General features: G+C 42.9%; 1 protein-coding gene across 3 annotated transcripts in view; it reads left to right on the forward strand.

The window, feature by feature from the left end:
- Positions 1-19,009, forward strand: part of ppp2r3a (protein phosphatase 2, regulatory subunit B'', alpha) — a 97,180-nt gene extending 78,171 nt beyond the window's left edge. For all 3 annotated transcript variants that reach the window (XM_080415073.1, XM_080415074.1, XM_080415075.1), the window contains 11 exons: positions 2,033-2,311; positions 4,579-4,682; positions 4,772-4,874; positions 5,188-5,262; positions 11,633-11,876; positions 12,364-12,412; positions 12,781-12,870; positions 13,103-13,278; positions 15,470-15,588; positions 16,044-16,150; positions 16,599-19,009. In XM_080415073.1, coding sequence (XP_080271199.1) covers positions 2,033-2,311; positions 4,579-4,682; positions 4,772-4,874; positions 5,188-5,262; positions 11,633-11,876; positions 12,364-12,412; positions 12,781-12,870; positions 13,103-13,278; positions 15,470-15,588; positions 16,044-16,150; positions 16,599-16,695 — 1,443 coding nt within the window. In that variant the 3' untranslated portion in view covers positions 16,696-19,009. The remainder of the gene's footprint in view (positions 1-2,032; positions 2,312-4,578; positions 4,683-4,771; positions 4,875-5,187; positions 5,263-11,632; positions 11,877-12,363; positions 12,413-12,780; positions 12,871-13,102; positions 13,279-15,469; positions 15,589-16,043; positions 16,151-16,598) is intronic.
- Positions 19,010-19,727: the final 718 nt, after the last annotated feature.

The raw sequence follows: 19,727 nt of genomic DNA on the forward strand, positions 1-19,727 counted from the left end.
CTGTGGTTCTATATGGGCTGTGGCAATAATTTTGACAAATAATAGCTCGCAGCAACGTATTGAAAAATAAAAAACTATAAACTAGTTCATTTTTGGAACCATGAACTTTAGTTCAAAATTTTGAATTATGAACTGAACTGATATTTGTGAACTGAACTTTGAAATAGTTCATGTAGAAAGTGAACTTTCCCAACACTGCACACACGCACGCACGCACGCACGCACGCACGCACGCACACACACACACACACACACACACACACACGCGCACACATATTGTAGGACAGCTCCATACTACTCCATACAAACCTGATACAAATGTATATTGACCAATGGAAAGTACACTATCCAAAGACTCCGGGCATGATAGATCTTTAGGGCGAAATGTGGTGGAAATTGGAGAGGTGGTGTGTCAGAACATGGCTAGAACGTAGCAGACAAAGACACGCTAAGGAAACGGAAGTCGGATCACAAGCCCCTTTTGTATAGATAGATACATATATTTTTGAACGAATTCTAAGTCAGCCATTTTTTTCTTAACAAGTTGTCCCTTTCACAAGTGGCAATGTTGAAACTCTTCATATGTTGTTGTCTTGGGCATTGATTAGACGTGGACCTTCTAGATGACATGGCAATGTTGGAACGCCTCTCATTGCATCTTCATGTCTCAATGAAAATACTGTATTTCCACCACTTCCCGTACACTTGTCCTGGGAGCTAAACAAGTATGTGGAGTTCTGGTCTCTTTACCATCTATTCACCTATTCACTGACACCACTGTTTCTCAACGACGCGTTAGCAGACCACGTCCAAATGGATCCTTAATTACTTATAACTCTGAGAATGAACAGGTGTAACCAAGTGTACCCTTACGGGTCCATTTAGTTCAATTTGTACTCTCTCAGGGCCCTATTATGCGTGTCTTAATTACCGCCAGGTCTTATATGTCTTAACTTAAGACGTGGAGCCGTGGCCAATGCCATTTTTCTGCTATTGTCTGTGCGTTAAGTGGTATTCGATAATTTTTTTATTTTATTTAATTAATTATTTTAATTGTATTTAAATATTTTCATTTTCCCAAAAATATATACAAAATAAATGAAAAAAAGTAATTGAAAAAACACGGCCTCCTCACGTATTAGAAGGACAACGTCAGTCACCAGAACCAAGGACCGGTGTTTCCGATGAATCTAACATGGTTAAAATGGAGTTTGAAGTTACAATGGGTTTGTATAGGAAGCGAGCGTGTCTGATAAAATGAATATCAAATATCTAAATACTGAATCAAGCAACTTAAAACATGTCTGGGGTGCTCCCAAAAGTCTGAGTAGACGATAAAATTACCCCATTTAAAAAGAAAAGTGAAATATCCCTTTAAGACCTGGTCTGACCACGTATTGGCGCTATGCGGTGAGTCTGGTTAAGTCCAGGGGCAATATAGCAGATACCGCATAGCGCCCTCAATTAACATATGAACACTCCCCCACACGTTAACTATACTGCCGATTCTTAAGCCTTAAGTGTTCGCGTTCAGCGCGACTTGCAAAATAGGTATTGCGTTATGACTTAATTACCGCATAAGACCTGGAAATAAGCATAATAGGGCCCTCTGAGTTAAATAAACACTGAGGATTTGTGTATAGATTGGGGTCCCAGAAAGAAATAAAAATTGCTTAAAGGGGAAATCCACCCCTTTTCAATATTTAACTATGTCATTAATATAGCATAAAGGAGTTGTGTGGAACATTGCAAATTACACCATGATGAGTCATCACAGTGTAATTTGCAATGTTAAACCCACAATCAATCCTCCAGTTCAAGGCAACACAGAAAGGGGGGAACTTTTTTCTTATTTCCACACAACTCCTTTATGCTATATTAATGACATAGTTAAATATTGAAAAGGGGTGGATTTTCCCTTTAAGGGCATGTCAAACTGGGGGTCCTTGAAATGAAAATGGTTGAGAATAAATGACTTACACAAACCTCCCCCCTTCTCTGTCTCTGTCTTGCTTTCTCTTTCTCTGTTCAGGTCCAAGCCAAACCGGAGAAAAAGCCAGGCACACCTCCACCGGCCCCTGTCCCTCCCCCCGCCACTCCCACGCCCCGCTCACCCACCCCTCCTCCGCCCCCTGTAATAGTCATCCCTCCTCCACCCTCCATCAACATTCCCCGGTTCTATCACCCCTGCGGGCTACCGACCACGGGCCCAGCCCCCAACCATGATGCAGCCATCGCCGCCATCGAGGCGGCCTACACTGAGTTTGAGGAGGAGAAGGCCGACATATATGAGATGGGAAAGATTGCCAAGGTCAGTCCCTACCTTATTGGTCGGCGGGCGTCACAAACGCAACACTCACATTTAATTGGCCAACAAATGTATGCCACAAACGTAACATCTTGTGTTGTAATGTAGTGCCCTGATCAGCGATACTAGATGTGAAGCCTGCATAGCGCCTGAACATCTAGTCAACAAAAACAGCGGATATCTTCACTGGAAAACATGTATTAGGCTAGGACTAAGCTCCTGTGTGTCGTGGTACTATACAAGTATATCTCCTGTTCAGTTGTCCGTTACAGGTTTAGAACACCAGGTGAGTTTTAGAAGTGACTCAAACTTGGAACCTTTCCCACATTTTAAACTGGGTTTGATGTTGCCACATGTCATCTCTATGTCTTAGAGTGTTTGAAGCATTAGGGCCAGGGCAGGAATTTCACGGCGGCCACGACGGCCATGGCCGTTGTTGCCCCTCTCATTGTCCGTGTGCCCCTCGAAAAATGACATGCCTTCATGGCCACAGTGGCCGTGGTGCCCTAGCTGCGCCCAGCGGCTGATTTCACAGTTTTTCCTCTGCGCGATTTTCCTGTCAATACGTATTTTTTTCAGACACCGGTCCCTTTGGTTGAGTTGCGCACCTACAACATGACCAGTGGTAGGTAGGTTTGATTTTGAGCCTCGTATGAACCGTCGGAATCCCGCAACACAGTGTAATACGACACAAAAGCATCACCGGGCCAAACAGGAGACAGCCTGTTGAACTAATCAATGGTAGGTTTCATTTCTAGCCTGAGAGAGAGAGAGAGAGGATTCCGTAGTCAACAGACCGATGTGCCCGATGTTTTTTTCAACAGCAAAATATAGATGAATACATCTGATAAAATACAGCTTAATCCCCAAATTATGAGTCTTAATATAAAGCAAGCAATAGAATAACTGCAAACAAATTAAAAGTTTAAGCTATCAATATCATACAAAACAGTGACCTCACCGCTCTGATGGACAAGAAATAAATAATCCTTTTGCAAACCACATCCATGTTCTGTTCGTTTGTCAACAATGATCTAAATGGGAAGTTTATTTCAGCAGCTAGAATGTGACAGTTTTAGTCAGTTTTTTGCTGCGCAGCACAGCTATCATTTAAGTGAATTGCTTTCACCTGTTGTAATGCTGTGCGGAGTGTGCGCAACAGGGCATATCTCCGCCAGGCCAGGGTGACCTATCCAGGCCCATGAAATTCATATGCAGGCATAGTAGCCAATTAGAATGAAATCTGCTAAAACTGACTCATATACTGATACAGAACCATATATTGGCTATATAATATCGCTGTCGGGTGGAAATCTTTTTTTAAATGATTTAAAAACAATTTAAAATCGTGAAAATAGCCAATCTACAAGCTGTAATTATTAACACATCCACCGCCAAGAACGTAGTCCTACGGTCCGTTAAATCCAACTGTTAAGCGCCGAAACCGTAGTCCTATGGTCCGGGTGTTTTTTCCTTTTTTTCGATTTTTTTTTTTTTCAATTTTCTAGGGGGACGATTTTCAGTGTAACACCACTGGAAGTCGACCGGAAGTGCGATCCCGTTTTTTGTTTCCCGTCGGCCTCCATTCTAAGTCGTACACAAAAAGCCCTGTAAAACCTATGTAGTTTTTCATCCTCGCATTTCCCATGTTAACATAAACGGTCAGAACTCAAACATGGCGGCTCCGTTTGACACGCGGTCTCGTGTCATATTTTTTTTTTTTTATGGCCTTCCCTCCAAAAAATTACAACACCAAAAGCCAAGTGGCCTTGCCCCTAAAATGACGAAATTCCAGGCCTGATTAGGGCACGCTCACATATGCGCTTCATACACGTGGCGGTGGAGCATCCAGTTGCATTGCGTTGACGGTATTGAAGCGTGTGAAGTCCAACACGTTTGAAGCTTGGAGTTCAACATTGATGAACTCTGACCGGGCATCAACCAATAGGAAAGAACTGCTGTGGTTGGCCTCACTTGGCAGCCATTTTTTCACTTTGTAGTTTTCTTTCACTGAGCCAACCACTCCAATGTAAGTCAAATGTACTACACGCCATAAAACCAGCATTCATGCTGACACTGCCCACACAACCCACAATACAACGTGGGAAATTGACATGTCTGAAGCCTCTGCTTGCGTTGGCTGAAATGCTTATGACACAGATGTGCGACCGTGCTCTTATGAACGCTGATTCAAGGGGAAATTAAGTAATTTGGTAAAGCGGAAGTCTGCATTGTAATGTAAGGTAACACTGGTGTCCATTTCTGCTCAGGCATGTGGATGTCCACTCTACTGGAAGGCCCCCATGTTCAACGGAGCAGGCGGAGAGAGGACAGGCTTTGTCTCTGTTCACTCCTTCATCGCAACCTGGAGGAAGTAAGATCTTCTCCTCTGACTCTTATTTGATCACTTCATCTGTCATCTAGTAAGGATGTTACTCTGCTATCTCTATCTTCTCCTCTCAGGTTGTTGCACAGTTGCCATGACGATTCTTCCAAGTTTATTTCCTTGCTAGCAAAGCCTGGCTGTAACTATTTGGAACAGGAGGACTTAATTCCTCTACTACAGGTAAGCAGAATATCAACATCAATGTCTTTCAAATTACATTGTCAATAGTTTTACAAAATTATAAATTATTATTTAGATTTTTTTCCTACAAGGCTGTTAAACTATACTTTCGTGATATGACAAATAGCAAAAAAGAGCCGGTCTAGAAGTTCACAATGTGTTGCGACACAAAGCAGCTGTTAGCTTGCAGATCTGCCATTTTTGCTTTTTTTTTTTTTGGAAGAAAAAAAATGTATTCCTTTTGTTGCTGAAACATTAGGGATGCCAGGTTGATTGTGACATAATTTATTTCTATGTATTTTTGTGTGTGTAGGACATAGTGGATACCCACCCAGGACTGACATTTCTGAAAGATGCACCTGAATTCCATTCCCGCTACATCACGACGGTAGGTGACATGCAAGGTGAAGTCTTGAGTTGCCTCTTTAGAAAATGGTGGGTTGGCGCTAACTTATTCTTTCCTTTTTTTGTGATCTGTTGAGGGAGTAGAGGGAGAAAAGGGGACTCCTGTCAAACCCATTAAAACCGGGAAAGCGTCTGTGTCATTTTAGGGTTTTTGCGTTGGCTATTCAAAAATGGCAGATATACAAGCTCACAGCGCGTGACTTCATGCCGCGCTGCGAGCTTGTACATCTTTTTTCATTTTTGAAAAATCTTTAAAGTGATGAGAACTACTGATTTAGAAGGCATTAGAATCGCCCTCAGGTCACTGTTCCGGTTACTGTTCCGGTTACCCAAGCCAGCAACGGTGAAATGGCAGTATAAATGATGTCTCGGGGGCGGCTGTTAAAAGATCAGCCGGCCAGGGTGACGGCTTGTGTTGGTAACCGGAGTACTCGCCCCCATTTCTTTCGCTGACCAGCGGACCTGTATTTGTTTTACTGAGGATAAGGTTAGAAATAAGTTTAGGGTTAGCCATAGTTTACTGAGGTTATGTTTAGGAATACCAGGTGAATACCAGGGGCGATTGTGTTTTGGGGGCGAGCGTTTTGGTATTCCTTGTGTTGACAGAGACATTAAGTAAGTCGAGGCGAACAGGGGTCTGGCAACACACACACACACACACACACACACACACACACACACACACACACACACACACACACAGCAGAGGAAAAGTTATAAAGAGTTATAATATATCGGGATGATTTGTAGGCCTTTGTAGGCCTAAGATTTGTATCTTATCAATGAAATATAACACACGTCTCTCACACACACACACACACACACACACACACACACTCGGGTTGTCTGGCTGCTCAGTATTGTTACATCGCGAGTGTGATCCTAAATTGAATGGTTTCTTGACTGAAATCCTGATTCGCGAGACGCAGCGCGAGTGAGGTGGTGGGTTGACTGTTTGTTTGTCGTTGGAACAGGGTGACCGAGTCCTAAGCAGTTCCATATAACTTCCTTAGACCGATGTGGAATTATTTAGGAGAACTACTCTGCGTGTCCACTGTCCAGTCAGGGCTCTGTGCTCCGCAGTAACTAAAAGGGGGAGGTGCCACTGGCAGCAGAAAAATAACAGATCTTCAAGGCAACAACGTGTCGTGGCGCGACGCGACGCGTTGTTAGCTTGTAGATTTGTTCTCCATCAGACGACTTCCGGTGCTGCTGGAATATTATTGCATAATAATAGTTTCATATAAACTGTACATAGTACCTAGGCAGCGCCATGAGCGATTTTTGTAGCAAGTTGGGAGAGAATTGGACAACTGCTTGATCCATAGGCACCGGCCTAGATGTCCCCCCAATGTGATCGACTGGTCTATTTATTTATTTATTTTTCCCGACTGGCGTGGTCTAGCACTCCACCGTTCCCATTGTGTTGCGCTGCGTCGTTGTGTATGGGCTGCATGCTTGCCTCTCGCCGCAATGACCGTTCTGTGGCTACGTGCAGTTGCTCTCTCACCTCATCAACTAGGTGTCAGACAAGCTAATACAATTGTTTATATGCTGGCTGTAGGTGTGAAAGAAGAATCACAAAGTGTGATTAAACTATACCTCCGAGGAATCAAAGTGGCATGTGTGATCATGGATGAAGTTACTTATTCATCGAGGTGAATGTCTCTTATAGTAGGCTGCTACAGTTGACATCTCGTGGTAGAACAGTATTTTAGTCACCGTTGAAACACCCCTCCCCCCAGCTAATGTCCCCCGACTTTTGCACTCATGCCGGCACGCTTGCTCTGATCTAGTAGTCCGTACGCAGACGGACCGGGCTTCAATTAGGTGGAAAGATGGGGTTTAAGTGGTTAATGAACTGTGTCTTCGTCGGTGTGATCTAATTAAATAGATTTATACAAAAAAATGATTAGAGCTTTGTTTCCATCCATCCATCTTCAACCGCTTATCCGGAGTCGGGTCGCGGGGGCAACAGTTCCAGCAGAGAGCTCCAGACCTTCCTCTCCTGAGCAACATTAGCAACTTCCTCCTGGGGGATCCCGAGGCGTTCCCAGGCCAGTGTGGAGATGTAATCCGCCCATCTGGTCCTTGGTCTGCCCCGGGGTCTCCTCCCAGTGGGACGTGCAGCGAGGACCTCCCTAGGGAGACGCTCGGGAGGCATCCGTACTAGATGCCCGAACCACCTAAGCTGGCTCCTTTCCAAGCGAAGGAGCAGCGACTCTACTCCGAGTCTCTCCCGGGTGACCGAACTTCTCACCCTATCTCTAAGGGAGATGCCAGCCACCCGTCTGAGAAAACTCATTTCGGCCGCTTGTACCCGCGACCTTATTCTTTCGGTCATGACCCACACTTCATGACCATAGGTGAGAGTAGGAACGAAGATTGCTCGGAAGACCGAGAGCTTTGCCTTCTGGCTCAGCTCTCTTTTCGTCACCACAGTGCGGTACAGCGACTGCAATACCGCTCCTGCTGCTCCGATTCTCCGGCTGATCTCCTGCTCCGTCCTCCCCTCACTCGTGAACAAGACCCCGAGATACTTAAACTCCTTCACCTGGGGCATTAGAGCTTTGTTTGTTTGTTCTTTATTTTATTTTTTGAAGCATTCAATTCAATATAGTTAAAGGTAGGGTAAGTGATTTTCTTTGGTTAAAATAAGTGTTAAATAGCTCTATATTCTGATAGTACTCATTGCTATAGAGTGTTTGTTCAGTAAAAGGAGTCTCCTTGTCTCTCCACCTCTTTATAAAACAGAAAATGCATTTTGTTTCAGTTTCATTTCCAATTTTATCCAATCAGGATAGAGAACTCAATCAGGATATAGATTAAACAAGTGAAATTGGAAGTGATGACACTAAGAAATGAGCAGGCAAAATTGGAAGTGGAACACTATACAAATGAAGCTTAAAAATTGGTACTTTTTCCTGATTGGCTAAGATTTTGACACCTACCGGAAAATGTATTTTCTGTTTATTAAAGAGCTGGAGAGACGGGGAGGCCCCTGTTACTGAACAAACACTCTATAGCAATGAGTATTATCAGAATGTAATGCTTTAACCTTTTAAACAAAATAGTTTTTGTTTTAACCAAAACATATCACTTACCCTACCTTTAATTGGAAACATAATATAATCTTAATGAGAATTGATTATTATTGTTGTTTTGTGTTTACAGTAGCTATGATGACTGAGCTGTCCATACTACTGTTAGAGGTTTTATGAATACTTATTGCAGTTGATTAGAAATGTCTGATAAAATTGTAAACATGTTTTCAATTAATTCAGTCACAGAGCTGAAAGAAGGGTGATGGGCTTTCCAACAGAGTTATGCTATGAATTATTGTGATTGTTTCATTTTGCTGTTAAGTTAGTACATTTATATTTTTGGACAACTTACACATTTTGGTCGATCTACAAGCTCACACCGCACCGCGCTCGTCTATTTTCGGTGCTCAACGAGTCAGTCTGTAAATCAAGTTTAAGATTTAGACTACACTTTGTCTTGTACTGTAATTTGGGATTTTGCTGAGCAGGCCTTTATGAGTCACACACACAGCATCAGTTGTCGTCTTGGCTTCAGTGTGCTGCTCCATACTCGCTGAACTGCTGAGTGGAATTTGAAGCCTGTGGTGGTATTAATTGTCTGGAAACCTCTATTGTGACGATAAAACTGTCACTGGGTCATGATTGGTGAGGTTCTGCTGAGCAGCACATGATTGTGCCAGCTCTGACTGTGGATGTACCTAACCCTGTATGACAGCTGATACTAGCTTTGTTAGTTATAATTACTTGTATTGCCTCCATCACCACAGGGGTTGAGACAGAGTGGTACACCACTACGAATGCCAACTTTGTAAAAAACATTTCATTAAGGAAGACAACCGGATACTGAGATGTACTGATAATGTTAGAACAATCACTGGCACTATTTGCTGATTAGATAATTGTATGGAACTGTAGTCAAGTCAAGTTAAGTCATCTTTATTTATATAGCCCGTTTTAAAAAGCAGCAGTTAAGTGCTTACCAATCAAGAATGACATGATACAGTAGTCATATCCTATATTACAATTTCCTTAAGGTAGAACCGGCCGGCGGGCTGGCGGACCTCTGATGTCACCATGACTCAGCCATAACCATATAAGGAGTTCCCAATGCAGCTACGCCCAAATATGGAGTGTGTTGTCTAATCTCAATGTGTCTTCATGGCATCAGCAAATAATTAAGTCAGCTCCATGTATGGGCACAAAAGGGGGAATGCCCATATATGGGCATATACTGATGACATCAGGGACTCTCCATATATGGGCATAAAAGGGACAAGGACTGACAGATGCAGATATCTCCATATATGGGCATATCAGCATGCCCATATATGGGCATATACTGATGACATCAGAGATCTCCATATATGGGCATAAAGGGACAAGGACTGACAGATACAGAGATCTCCATATATGGGCATATCAGTCAGATTGGCGTAGGTGTGAGGGCCGCATAGCATTAAAAACAAGTTAGAATACGTCACAGTAAACAGATAAAAACAAAACAAAACATCTATTACAAATAATTATAGTATTTAAAGACATTAAATACTGTAGCAAGTTTTTTTTAATTAAAATGCATGTAGTGGAAAGACAAAATGGACATAAACCATGGGGCATCCTCAAGCAGAAAAGCTAGGGAGAAGAGGTGGGTCTTTAGATTTGATTTAAAAATGTCTATAGTGGGGCAGAACTTAGGCCCCTTTTACACGACAACGGTCTCTACAGAAAACTGCAAAATAAGTATCAGATGTGCCGTCCGTTTAGACGGCAACGGTGTTATCAGGGGTTGAAAAAGCAATATAGTGAAACCTCCTTCCAGAGTGGAATTCTTTGAAAACGCTGCGCCTCGCGTCTCCATGTAAACGGGCAAGACGGTGTAACCAGTGTTGCCAGATTCTGCGAGAGAAATAAGCAACCAAATCTATGAAAACTCAAAAGAAGCAACTAGGCTACGGCTATTTGAAAATAGCCGATCTACAAGCTCACAACGCGTCGCGTTGTGAGCTTGTAGATCTGCTATTTTAAAAAAGAAAGAAGAAAAAATGATCTTGAGAAAATAAAAAGAGGTCTTTCTGGAACGTCATGTGTAGACCGAGGCTTCAGTGGTTTATATAGGCTATCCATGTTTCACTCAAGAGTTCAATTTGACGCCACAGATCGCACTGTTTTATAAGCTTTTTTTCCATAAAGATTTTACATACAGGATCTGCAGTTAGCATTACAAGTTAGCCTATTTTATAATGTTTCTGCCTGCCTGCAACAACATATAATGTGAGCTCACTGAGCAGAGTGGAATTGAAATGTTAATAGCCTTTTAAAAGACAATGGAACCCCCCACTGTGTCCTGCAGGCGGGGGACAAGGTGTCAGCTCCTCTGGAGCGCAGAAGGGAGACAGTGGCCAATAGAATAGCAGGAAAAAAACGGTCTTTTGGACCTGAATTTAGGCAGCATAGGGGATGGTCAAACCGCAGTCATGCGAGTGTTAACTACTAGGGGACACGGGGAGAACATGCAAACTCCACACAGAGTAGGCCCTTTCGTCAACCCCACCAAAGGTATGGGCGCTGATGACACGGAGGAGAAGACACGCTCGCAGTGCCCACAGCGTCCCCAGCGGGAATCGAACCCAGGACCTTCTAGCTGTGAGGCGACAGCGCTACCGACTGTGCCCCCAATTTGCCACTTGTAATTGGTCAACAAAGCAACCGTGCTGCACTTCTAGTAACTTCAGCAGCTGTGCATGTGTTTGTGAATGTGTGTGCACTCTGGGCTGGCTTCAACATGAGATGAGGCTCTGCTCTGTAGGGAGAGGAGAGGAGAGGTGCAGAGCTGGGGTTCTGGTGCTTTAGCATGTGATTACATCATGGACACACACTACCGCCCCCTACAGCCTGCTGCTGTAGAGGCAGCAGCCTTCCACACACCCATATTTAGACACTTCATTCAGCCGGTGCCAACTGACCTCACCACTACTGTAGGACAGTTTTCATGTCAAGGACCCCAAATAAATTGATATGTGTTGCCCGTGGATCCACATTTGTTTTTTTTTGTGCGAGGCACACCCACAGGAGAAGAATACATTTTTACATTATTTACATTAAGTTTTCAAAATACATAATTGAAGATATTTTCTAAATGTTTTGAAATTATCTACTAGTTTCGCTACTGTTTACTGTTTTATAGCAAAGTATTACGAAGCAAAACCATTAAAAAGTTTTGGAAGTTTTGGAAATATGGAAGACACAAGGTTTCTTCTGCCCGACAGCAACGATATATGAATTGTTTGTTTTTTTGCTTTGTCATCCTAGGTGATCCAGCGGATATTCTACGTGGTGAACCGCTCCTGGACGGGACGCATCACCATGATGGAGCTGCGGAGAAGCAACTTCCTGCAGACGCTGGCCCTGCTGGAGGAGGAGGATGACATCAACCAGATCACTGACTACTTCTCCTACGAGCACTTCTACGTCATCTACTGCAAGTTCTGGGAGCTGGACACTGACCACGACCTCTACATAGACCCCAAGGATCTGGCCAGATACAATGACCATGGTAAGATGTAGGGCTGCACCAGTTAATCGAACTAATCAATCTAATTGACTCTAGTGAAATGTATGTTGAGCTACACATAAAAGCCTGATTTATATCTTAGCAACAAAGTGTTTTAAACTGGGGAAAAAAACATGTCGAAGTGACACTTCGACATGCAGCTTTGGGATTGCGAGGGATTTATGTAAATAAAAGTGTTGCCCAATTGGAGTATAAAAATACACGCGCATAGTGATTAGTGATTTGCCACTTGTAATGAAAGCAAAGAGACCATAAAGACCCAGCAGTCAATTGCTTCATACGGTATATGCCATGTTTGTGCTAGCATTAAATGATTTGTCACTCTTGCAAACATTCAAATCACAGTGCAGATAACACCAACATCTGGTCACAATCACCGTGCCTTTGTGTATTCAGTTGCCTAAAAATGCATGTGATTGTATTGTGTGTGGGTTTAAAGTCACATTCTTCTCATTCCCATCTGTGACAGCATCCTCAAACAGAATTATCGAGAGAATGTTCTCAGGGGCCGTCACACGGTAAACACAACACACACACACACACACACACACACACACACACACACACACACACACACACACACACACACACACACACACTCTGATTGACACTTAACCACTTGAACCCTAGCGTCCCTATTCTGGGGGAATATTTGCTGAAAATAGCTGATCTCCAAGTACAGAGCTGACCCCAGTCAACTAAGTATTAGTTCACTAAGTATGGTTGTCAAGGACAACAGTGGAAATAATCTTTCGAGATTTTTTGTGTTTTATACTTTTGACAGATATGTACAAATATATGGTCATGTATATGCATTTTTGTCAATAAAAACATCAATTAATGAAAAGTGGTTAAATGCGAAGGATTCCATGTGTGTTGTTTCCAGGGGTAACTCTGTACAGAGGGAAGGCAGGATGAGCTATGCTGAGTTTGTGTGGTTCCTCATCTCTGAGGAAGACAAGAAAAATCACACCAGGTAAAACTTTGCTAATTGTGTGTGTGTGTGTGTGTGTGTGTGTGTGTGTGTGTGTGTGTGTGTGTGTGTGTGTGTGTGTGTGTGTGTGTGTGTGTGTGTGTGTGTGTGTGTGTGTGTGTGTGTGTGTGTGTGTGTGTGTGTGTGTGTGTGTGTGTGTGTGTGTGTGTGTGTGTGTGTGTGTGTGTGTGCTTTATACAGTATACGTGTCTGACCCTCTTGTACCTGTCTCCAGTATAGAGTACTGGTTCCGCTGTATGGATGTGGATGGAGACGGGGTATTGTCCATGTTTGAGTTGGAGTATTTCTATGAAGAGCAGTGTGAGAGGATGGAGGGCATGGGAATCGAACCCCTGCCCTTCCAGGACCTGCTCTGCCAGATGCTCGACCTGGTCAAACCAGAGGCCCCAGGTCAGATTCAAACTCATCTCTGACTGTCACTCTCCAGCTGACCAACTCTCTTGTCTATCTTTCTTTCATTCTCTCTCTCTGTCTATACCTATCATTACCTAAAAAGACAAATATCAGCTGTCTAAACGATTATAGACTTGTGGCATTGACCTCTGTTTTACAATAACATAATTGTTATTATGAAGGTGTTTGAGAATTGTATCAAATTATCGATCCAGTGTGATGCTTGAACCGTTTCAATTTGGAAACGGGGAAAATAGGTCTATAGAGGTTGCTGTATCCCTTTTGCATTCACTTCATCCTACAGCAACCTAGAGGCCAGTGCTACTCACGCACTTTGCCTGTGTGTTTATTGATTTTAGCATGACAAAGTAGTCAATCAACAACAAATGATCAAAGTCGGTTCACATTAGCACTGCTTCTCCCCAGGGTTACATTCTGTCAACTCCTGTATTCGTTGCACACATTTACGGATGACACCACCATAGCAACAGCCAGGTCTGATCTCCTGTCACGATGAAACCGATTACTGAGCAGAATTATCCTCACTAGTTGTGTGGTGTAATTATCAACTAATTATAACCCATTAAGACCTGGAACTGTCATTTTTAAAAAGCATTATTTTACACTTAGGGCTATTTAAAAATAGCAGATATACAAGCTCATAGCGCGGCACCGAGTGCCGCGCTACGAGCTTGTAGATCTGCTATTTTTGAAAATTTGTGAAAATGTGTGCAAATCTTTGAATATATATATTTTTAAAGCGAACATTTTTAACTCAAATCTTTGCTTCTGGGGGTCCTTGGAACAAAATATTTTGATGGGGGTCCGCGGCCAAATACATATCATTTTGGGGGTCCTTGACATGAAAAAGATTGAGCACCGCTGATATAGAAACATACGTTTTTCAGAATACTGTTGAGCTTTAGGAGACATGTAGAATCGGCTTCAGGTCTCAATGGGTTAACTCCAAAAGATCTCCAAAACCAAGGAGATGGTTGTGGTCTTCTGCAAAAGCCCTTCAGCCCTTAGTCATCAATGATCAGGCTGTCGAGAGACCAGGAAGCTTCTGCCACAATCCGTCACAATCATGCGTGCTTGATCCCCACTCTATACATTGATTTCATGCAGATTAGTTCGGAATCACATTCAGTGAGTTGTATTATGTATGGAGATGAGGAGACTATTATGAATAGCTAATGCTAGCCGGTAGGTAGTGGTGGAAAAAGTACTCAAATGTTTTACTTAAGTAAAAGTATCAATACTGCAATGTAGAAGTATACTCTGTTACAAGTAAAAGTCCGGAATTCAAAATTTACTTGAGTAAAAGTACAAAAGTATTGGTATCAAAATGTAAAGTACTAAAATGTATGAAAATAGCAGATCTACAAGCTCACAACATGAGCTTGTAGATTGACTATTTTCAAATAGCCAGCTAGGTATGAAATAGGGCTAAAGTGGTTAATGTATGTTTTATAATGTAATAATATTTATATCTGCAAAGTAACTAGTAACTAAAGTTTTCAAATAATTGTAGTGGAGTAAAAGTAAAATATTTGCCTCTGAGATGTAGTGGAGTAAAAGTAAAGAAGTAAAAGTATAGACAATTGAAAATACTCCAGTAAAGTAAAAGTACCTCAATATTCAAGTACAATACTTGAGTAAATGTACTTAGTTAATTTATAGCTGGCATTTCATCAGGTATAGCCTACAACTAATTATCTTGCCTCCTTATAATTAATAATCAGTCAGATTATCCATATATCCTATTGCATGTGTGTTTCAGCACCACAGAGGTGGAGATCTCTCTCTCACTGTCGCTCTCTGTCTCTGTGTGTGCACTCTGACGCAGTGCTGCGCAAGTTTGGTGCGACTGTTTACAGAGCGTTATCATTCAATGTGGGCACTCACATAATTATCGTTATAGTTGGAGTTATTATAGTGTCTGGTGTGACCGGCCCTTTAGCTTATGCTGATGTTGGACCAGAAGATAAAGAATGTGGTTCAACCTCGCCGTGTGTGTGTGTGTGTGTGTGTGTGTGTGTGTGTGTGTGTGTGTGTGTGTGTGTGTGTGTGTGTGTGTGTGTGTGTGTGTGTGTGTGTCAGTGTGTCAGTGTGTCTGGCTGGCTGGCCTTCTGTCTCTCTAGCACTATTGTTCCTCTGTTTGACTTTGCATTTGTTATTTCTGCAGGTAAGATAACCCTTAGTGATCTAAAGCGCTGTCGGATGGCTCACATCTTCTTCGACACCTTCTTCAACCTGGAGAAATACCTGGATCATGAGCAGAGAGACCCCTTTGCTGTGCAAAAGGTCAGGGTTAATACACTATTCATTGCAGTGTCATCCAATCCAACACAATATTGACCGGTCCTGTACTGTGTGCACTGCATATCAGGGCAGTAAAATAAATAACGCATGATAACCTGCAGATAACTAGCTTGTGATACTTCTTGTGTTTGTCAATACATGTTAGCAATGGGATGCTGGAAAGAAATCCACATCTGCTGCTAAAGTGCTTTTTTTTGTTGTTTGTATTCAACTTGTAAATATGAACCACTTGAACCCTAGCAACCCTATAACCCTAGTAGCAACCCTATAACGATCTACAAACTCACAGCGCATTGCGTTTCGAGCTTGTAGATCTACCATTTCTTGGTTAAGAAATTTGGTGTAGAGGGAAAAAAGGAGGGGACATGTGAGGGGACCTGCGGGATCCAGGGCCTGGTCAACAACTAGGGTTGTTAATGGTGAGTGTTGTGTTTTAGGACATTGACAGTGAGGGTCCAGAGCCGTCAGACTGGGACAAATACGCCTCAGAGGAGTATGAGATACTGGTTGCGGAGGAGACTGCTAATGAACAGCTACATGAGGGGTAAAATGCATACACACACATGCAGTACATATTTCTGCAAGCGTGCTCATACATAACAACAACAACATACAGTACTAACGCACATGCAAACAAGACATAACACAGCTACAGTATACTTATACCACGCATAGACTAATTTGCAAGCTTTGAATTTACAATTTAGGTATTTTAGCAGACTTACAATAAGCAAGGTAAACACATACTGTAGTAAATCAAATGCAGAGAGACAGTGTAGTGCCTCAGTAAACCACGATCACAGGTAAACCAAGAACCTAGCATCAGTCTAAACAATATACTATCAAAATGATAATCTGTACATTGAAACTATAGGATAACAGTTAATCAATGAACTTAACCAAAACAAAAGTATAAGCAGTGCAGAATATAGTACACAGTACACCTCTACTGTATGCTAATCTAGTTTTCTTTTACATGCCATCAACCACAGGTCTTTCGATGAGGACTATGAGTCTGATGAGCTTCAGGTCCCCGGAGACATTGGGAATAAGATTGAAAAACTGGTGATTTCCGACCTGTCGGCATGAGATCCTCATCTTCAGACACCCCTGGTCCCCTCCTGGACTCACGGGCAGGAAAAGGAGGGACAGAGGAGTCTCGATTGATCAGACTGGATATGGAGGGGAGGAGAAACAAGGTTGATACAGAGACAGCTACAGCAAAACGGTGCTTGCGTCCGTTTGTCTGGTGACAACACTGAAACAAAAAAAAAGACTTGAGTTTCCCCTTCCTCGGACTTGGACTGTTAAGAGTTTGTTTGTGTGTTTGTGACTGTATACCAAGACTGCATCTGGTGCAATAATGTGTCCAATCTATACACACGTACAGCTCCTCACCCCTACCTGAAAGCAGAAAGCGGTGAGGCGTGCACAGTCAAATCCTCAGTGTTCATTTAACTCTCGAGAGGTTACAAATGTAACCAAATGGTCCCTTCTGGGTCCATTTGGTTACATGTGTACCCTCTGAGAGTTAAATGTATTTTACTGCGTGGAGGGGGGAGTTGGTCGCATAAGCTCTGACACATTGAGAACTCAAAAAGCGAAAGAAAGAACAAAAATAAATACTGTAGAATAACTGTAAAAAAAAAATGCATAGCTGCCATCGTGAGTTCTCTACTGACAATCATGCTAAAGACAATCATGTGTCCTGTATTTTTATATGTTTACTGTGGATAGACAGAGAGAGACAGACTTGTGGCCCCTGCTCCAAATGAAAAGACAGACAGACAGACAGACAGACAGACAGACATAAATCTAATTGTTGAGTCGCTCGAGTGACATGGTCGTACAACAAAGTGTAAATAAGGCTACAGACTGCCATCGGAAACCTGCAGTCCACTGCCCCGTAATAACAATAAAGAGAGACGGATGAAATAGACAGACACAGGCAGAAACTGCCACTGGAAACCTGCAATCTACTGCTGAACAGCATACATGTGTTACTGCTTTACTCATTGAGGAAGTTGTTACTTACTCCTTCATAGCGGGGGGGGGGGGTGTCACATGACAAGGCTGATCCACATAATGGCTGGGTAACCTTTTCCCTGAGGGAGTTTCAGTTCAGAGAATTGCCCGGGCCGTTCTATTCTTAGAACGATGTTATCAGTGCCACCCTTCTGGAATCCCTTTGTGATGTAATTATTTGGAAGAATGTTTCAGGGGAACCAGAATGTTCCGTCCATTCATGTCGATGTGGTCTGCTCTCTCCGGTACAGTGAGAGGAGGGGGAACTGTGTATATAGGCTCAGTATTGATACATATCAAACTCTCTGGCAGAGTTGTGTCCACACACACATTTCCATGTGACGCGTGGATGTTCACATACAGCTTACTGGTGGTGTTGGCTTGTGAATTAGTTCTTGTCGGCAAGCGCCACAGTCGTGCGATGGAGTATGAATTAAGCTTTAATTATACCATACATACAGAACCTGGCTCTGGTTTCCATCCATTAAACACAGCAACACCGCTATGCTAACACTTTTCATGCCTAATTTATGCTGCATCGTACGATGGTGTCGCACCCCGGAATTAGCCGATCTTTGGCCATTTCTGGCTCCGTCGTATGACGGAAGTGTAAATCGGGCTTCATGGTGAACACTAGTAATTGTGAGCAATTCATTTAGTAGATGGTAGTAGCCAGTAAATAACGTTTCGCGCTGTGTCTGTATTTATTTTCAGCAATGTCACGTGTTCAGTAGAAAAAAAGAGGGAAATGTTACAACTAGCAAGTCTTTATTTTGATACGGAGGGTGTTCAATAGTAAAGTATTTAGCTTCTACCAGGGAACCTCACTGGCATATTCCATGCTCATCCTGTACAAAACATCAACAAGTCATGTGACTCATACAAAATATACTGTGCCATTGGACACTTATTTTCTCTGTATTTAAAGGGACAGGGGTGTGTGTGTGTGTTTGTGTACACAGCTCTTACTGTAATAGCTTGCCGTGTGTGTTTGCTTGTAAATCAGTGATTCTGTTTAGGAGTGTGCGCCGCGTAGCTCTCTGAACTAAGCTGTTATTATGACCACGTTGTTGTTGCCACATGGACAGTGTTCCCAGGGTCGATGTGTTCGTTTGTTTAACTCCATTAGGGAAGGGGGGGGGGGGTGTTGGCTCGTAACGCCAAGGCTTTAGTTTCAGTTTATTGCTCACTCACTGGCACTTCTGTTCACATAGACACACACATGCACATACACACTGCTTCCGCTGTCAGTGTCTTATTTGCTAGAGTAGTCCTTAAGAGTCTATTTCTGGAGCAGTGTTTACACAGGCGCGCACGCACACACACACACACACACACACACACACACACACACACACACACACACACACACACACACCCGTCTCCACCATGTGGGAGAGAGAACCGGTGGACACTGTGTAAGGCTGTGAGTTCCATGAGTTGCTACTTTCTGCTCCATAACCATCGTAAATGTGGCTGACTGTGTATTTAATTAATAAGCCATTGTTGATGTAACGTTCAGTTTTGATGTAATTTGATGATTTGTATTGCTGTGCCACTGTGTGGCGTTATGGGGGGGGGGGGGGGGGGGGGCGGTGAAAGGTTTAAATTATCACAAGAGTGTGTGTGTGTGTGTGTGTGCATATATGTGTATTTTAAACACAATGATGACATCATCAGCAGTGCGGAGTGCAGTCCTCTGGAGGACTGATCTGAGGCCAGCCAACTGACAATCATATGATTTTGAGAGACATCTCTTATTTGCTGCTGTTGACACACATGCACACGCACACACTCTGATGGAGACAAGTCCATCCAGACATTTCTAAAGTAGAACGTTTGAAGAAGATGGTGCGTCTTCTATCTGGCTATGCAATGTTCCCTGGGGTTGATTGGCTCAGCACTGGGGAGAGGAGAGAAGCCATGACGGTGTCGACCCCAGCCAGAGGCACTCTGGACAACTAGAGAATTTTTATTTTGAAACATTTTGTCTTTAGGGAGGCAAACATTTCCACAGCGATGGGGGATAGACTTTTACTTTGATGTACTTCCCCCTTGCAGGGTAGACTTCAGTAGGTTCAGATGTGTTATTGTAT

This window comes from Gymnoscopelus braueri, assembly GCF_963280865.1.
Source record: "Gymnoscopelus braueri genome assembly, chromosome: 19".
Classification (NCBI taxonomy): domain Eukaryota; kingdom Metazoa; phylum Chordata; class Actinopteri; order Myctophiformes; family Myctophidae; genus Gymnoscopelus; species Gymnoscopelus braueri.